The 5,177-nt window shown below is 37.3% G+C and overlaps 1 protein-coding gene across 1 annotated transcript in view; it reads right to left on the bottom strand.

Moving 5' to 3' along the window:
• Nucleotides 1–5,177, bottom strand: part of AGPAT5 (1-acylglycerol-3-phosphate O-acyltransferase 5) — a 130,099-nt gene that overhangs the window by 105,079 nt on the left and 19,843 nt on the right. The window contains exon 2 of the mRNA XM_007948065.2: nucleotides 2,510–2,579. Within this exon, the coding sequence (XP_007946256.1) occupies nucleotides 2,510–2,579 (70 nt within the window). The remainder of the gene's footprint in view (nucleotides 1–2,509; nucleotides 2,580–5,177) is intronic.

A 5,177-nucleotide genomic window follows, 5' to 3' on the forward strand; every position in this document is an offset into this window, starting at 1 on the left:
TACTGCCTTGAAAACCCAAGGAGGGGTCGCTGTGAGTCGGGGCCGACTCGACGGCACATAACAACAACAACAACAACAATGACTAGGATTATCTATTTTTCTATGTTCCATTTCATTTTTGATAACTTCCAATTTTCACAGATTCTTACTTCATATACTCTATGTTCCAATTATTAATGGATGTTTGCAGCTGTTTCTTCTCATCTTGAGTCATGTCCCATTACTAAATTGAGGTCCCGAAAGCTTTACTCTATCCACATCATTAAGGTCAGGTCTACTCTGAGGAGGTAGGTTTTCCCCAATGCCAAAGGGACAGGAAGGCCACATCTTCTGACATCTTCTAACCCCACAAGAGGAAGACAGAATCACCATCAGAAGCCCTAGGCCTACTTCTGTGAGGCCAAATGTGCCACCTTCCTCCAGCCCTTTCACCAACCCTGACACCAACCATTCCTCCCACAGCACCTACCACCTCTCTGCTGTGTTCAATAATTTGTTGCAGTGGCCATATAGAACTCACAGATTATGGGGTTCATTAGGGAAGCAACAGGCTATAATTCAAGTTCAGGAAAATGCTCAGTCTCTCTCAGACCACTGTCTCTCTCACCAGTGCATGTTTCTTGGTGTCTCTCCCTCTCTCAGTGGTACATGTCTCTTGGTGTCTCTCTCAGTGGTGCATGTCTCTCTCTTCTCTCTCAGCGATGCATGCCTCTCACGTGCAGCTGGCAGTGAGAGATTTCTTCTGCCTCTAGGGGGCCTCCTTTTGAGCCTGGCAGAGTGGCAAACTAACCAATCCCAAAATCAGAATTCTATAAACCTGAGAGCAAACTTCCCAAAAAATTACTTTGTGCTGCTCCCAACACAAATACCCCAGGTGGAAAACTGTTAACAATCAGGAGTTACTCAGGTGCTCATGGCAAATTCCACCATGGAGTTTACAAAGACTTATGGCTAAAACAGCCCACTATGTAATTTACTACTCCATACCCAGTCATACTTTGAGTGCCATCTGACCTGAGTGGCTCATTTTCCGACACTATATCGGTCAATGTTTCAGGGCTATTTATAAAGTTTTCCAGTAATATATCAGACAGTGTTTCACCCCTATTCATAAGGTTTTCACTGGCCAATTCTTTGAGAAGTAGATGGTCTCTTCCTTCCTCCAAGTCTGTCTTAGCAACCACACAGTACGACAAATGGACAGACACGTTTTTCTCCCTTAGCTATTTCAAACCATTCCACTCGCTTTCTTCCCAGCTCCCCTAAGCCTCCTCCAAACCCACTGCCCCAGCTCACTTCCTTCCCAGCCCCCGTTCAGCCTACTCCAAACCCGCCATGCTGCCTTGCTTCCTTCCTGGGCCTCCTCAGGCTGCAAATACTATGTACAATATTTAATAAAAGGAACTATAGTAGAGCATTTGACTGCTAACCAGGTTAGTGGTGCAAACTCACTAGCTACTCCATGGAAAGAAGACTAGGCAACCTACTTCTGTAAAGATTTACTACCTCGGAAACCCCAAGGGGATCACTATGAGTTGCAATCAACTCAATGGCAGCAAGTTTTGTTGTTTTTTTTTTAATGCTTAATAAAAGCAACAAACTCATGAAGAGAATGTTGAAGGGAGGTAGATAGAGGAAAGCATATGTGATTCTCCACTAAGAATATTTTCAATGATCAGGATGCTTTTAGCTTTGAGTTTTTTGGTTATGTATTTTTTAAAATGATAAATATGGCAATTTAAAAGTGTGTAACAAAAGCAAGTTTAAAATAAGACATGAAGTGAGTTGTTTTTTATTGTTTATTTATTTTTGACTGAATTATTTAAACAACTGAAAGTATCTTAACCAAAGTGAACTTCCTAGTTTTGATACTGCCAAAATTAAGATGTCACCTTTGGTGAAACTAGGAATTTTATGTACTATTTTCAGTAAGTTCTGAATCTATAATTATTTTAAAATTAAAAGTTCAAATTAGTACTGTAACCTAATTTAAAGAAAAGATTGTATTATTATATTTAGTCTTCTGTGATTCCTCTGATAGAAGAATGGTAAGGTAGACTTGCTTTTGGAAGAAGAGAAGTAACAGCAGACATTAAAAATTAATACTGTATTTATGGGTGAGTACTCACATACTAGTACATACTGGTACAACCTTTCTGCAGTTTAACAATTAAAAACACAAAATGTACTTACACTTTGAACCAGTATTTCTACTTTTAGAAACATGACTTAGAGAAATAATTCTACAAATACAAAACTATTTAAAGAGCTACTCAAAGAAACAGGAAAAAAGAGAAGAAAACAGATTATTTATATCCAACAGTTGTCATAGTCCTGACTTTCCAAAATATGAAATCACATACACACAAAAAAATCTATGCAGGATAATACTTGCACAGAAAATTCCTGCTTTCATAAAAGAATATTTCAATTCAATATGTAAGAATCCTATTTTAAATGTCCATACAGCTTTAGAAAAGCCAAAAGTGCATGCAAATGAAATACAAACCTGTGCTTTGATGATTTGATAAATATATTATATTTTCTTTATTTTTTGGCAAATCTCCATATAGCAGTATCTAAAAGATAAAAAAGAAACATTACTTTGATATTTTAAAACATGTAATATACAAAATACAATGTTCAAAATTTGACAAAATCTTGATGTTGTATTTCTATCCATGACTTAGAAAATTTCCATTTTTCTTAACAGTCTCAGGGACCATAAATCATACATAAACTGGTTAAGTGTAGGGCATGATAATGGTCATAAAGTAATACAGAATGATAAATATCATCCTGAGAAAAATACAAAAGCATTTATTTAGTGCTTAATAATATAGAAAACACTGTTCATAAATCTTCCTTCAAAGAGACTATAGTTTAATAGAAACAGACATAATAACTGTTACACAAAGTAAAATTTGTGAAATACATTTCCTTATAAAGAACTGTAAAGAGTTGAAGTAGTCATGAGGTATAATTTCAATGGATGAGATGAAGAGAAAAATGTTCTTGAAAAATACAAATAGAGAAATGGACATGGTAATGTTTAAGGCCAAAACACAGGGCTTGATGTGGAAAATTGGTAGGTGGAGCAAGACCAAAAAGATGTATTTGACCAGAACACAGAAAGTCTTTGGTAAAGATTAAAAGTATATCCTGTCAATAATAAGGCAACATGATTAGGACTTATTCTGGATACCTAGTGCCACTCTGACAGGAATATACCACAAATGGGATGTTTGAACAAACAAGTTTATTCTCTTACAGTTTGGAGGCTTTAAGTCCAAGTTCAAAGTCCCAGGCTCTAGGGGCTGGGTGAAAGCCCCTCAACTTTGGTTTCAGCTCTGCCTCCTGCTCCCAGCCCACTGAAACTAGAGGCTTTTCTTCACTCAGACAGCTGTTGGCTGCTGAGACTGATAAGCCCAAGGTTGACAAGTGAAAAGTCACAGTTCTGATGTTACCAAACCACATGGCAAGCTATTAATTCAAGTCCACTGAAAGTCCCGAGGTTGGCAGAACACTGCAGGCTACTGAACAACGACACAGCTACACACAGGGTTCAAGTCTGCCATAAGATAGAGACCATTCCCATAGCTAATTCTTACATACGGGATGCAGACCACATACCCAAAGGCAGCTACTCAGCTGCTCACAGTAGATTCTACCACGGAATTGATGACCAGTCTCATCATGGGGAATACTACACTCAGCTGCCCAGCCACTCAACTAGGCCCAGCCAAATTGACACACAAACTTAATTACCACAGGACTCTTTGTAGCTCTAACAAAAATAAATAAGAGTTCAGGATAAGAGTGACTTCTGTGAAGAGGGAGGAGTTGCCCTAAGGGAGGGGTACACAGAAGGCTTCAACTCTACCAGTCATGTTTTGTTGCTTAATGCTGATGGTGGGTACATAGGTGTTCATTGTATTAGTCTTTATGCTGTTTTGTAGGTCTTAAAAACTTAAATTATTTAAAGAAATGGGGAATACATTTTTATAGACTTCAAAGGAAATTACTGCTGAAAGTGGTATATTTTTATTCAGGGTATTTTTGTTTCCACAGGTTGTCATCATAGATTATGAATGACCACAAATTACCTGAAGTTTTTTAGATCTATCTTCTCTACAGGGATTATCTTTTGGTCATGATACTACTCATTAAAATCTTAGGAAAGAAAGGAAAATGACGTTAATTCAACATCTCTGTAAATAAGTGAAACTAGATGATATAAAGTTCTAGAGGTCAGGGATTCAGATTCAGGTTTCTATTATCTTCCTTAGAAAACTGCACAGTGTTATGCATTTATGTATGTAGGAATGTTTGCCCAATGATTTTGTGTGTGTGTGTGGTGAAAACATACACATCAAGACATTTCAGCAACATAACAACTTCCACATTTACAGCTCAAGGACACTAATGACATTTTTCATGTTGTGCTAACATTATTGCTATCCTTTTCTAAAATATTCCACCACTGTTAGAAAAAACTCACCCCACAATCAAAAGCTTCCTCTTTTCCCCTCCCTCCTACCCTTGGTAATCACTAATAATTTTTGGTGTGTCTGTGTGTGTATATAAATACATGTATATATACACACACATATATATGTACTTTTTTTATTTTTAAAACCCATCTAGCAATTTTCCCTCCTCTCCCCTTCCAACCCTGGTAACCAACAAAGAAAGTTTCCTTCCAAATATAAACATTTCTTTAATTTTTTACAATAGTTGTCCACTGATTTTTTTTACAAATACAGTTTGCGACAGTCCCTTCTAAAAAAAGAAAAAAAAGTTTGATCTACACAAGGTTAAACTGAAAGTTCTGGCTTGTGAGCAACCACCATCCTCTGAACAATGAAACAGAATTGTTGAATGACTAGGTTTGATGCTGTTAGATAGACAGAGAGAAATATTGATTTGGGTGAAAAGAAGGGCAATGTACCAAATGTGAGTAACCAAGATGGCAGCAATGAGGATGAGAAAGACATAGAGAGGTACATGGGAAGTACAGACAACAAATATGAACCCTTTTGCATATACAGTACTAAGTTGTCAGTGAAGGCAAACATGGGTATATGGATGGATAGATAGGTGAACAGGCTAAACGATTAGGTGTGTCTATGAAATAGGGAGTGTATCCAAGATCATTTATAGGGTTGGCAGACAAT

The sequence above is a fragment of the Orycteropus afer genome, unplaced genomic scaffold, assembly GCF_000298275.1.
Source record: "Orycteropus afer afer isolate SDZICR_OR568_19922 unplaced genomic scaffold, OryAfe1.0 scaffold00200, whole genome shotgun sequence".
Taxonomy (NCBI): domain Eukaryota; kingdom Metazoa; phylum Chordata; class Mammalia; order Tubulidentata; family Orycteropodidae; genus Orycteropus; species Orycteropus afer.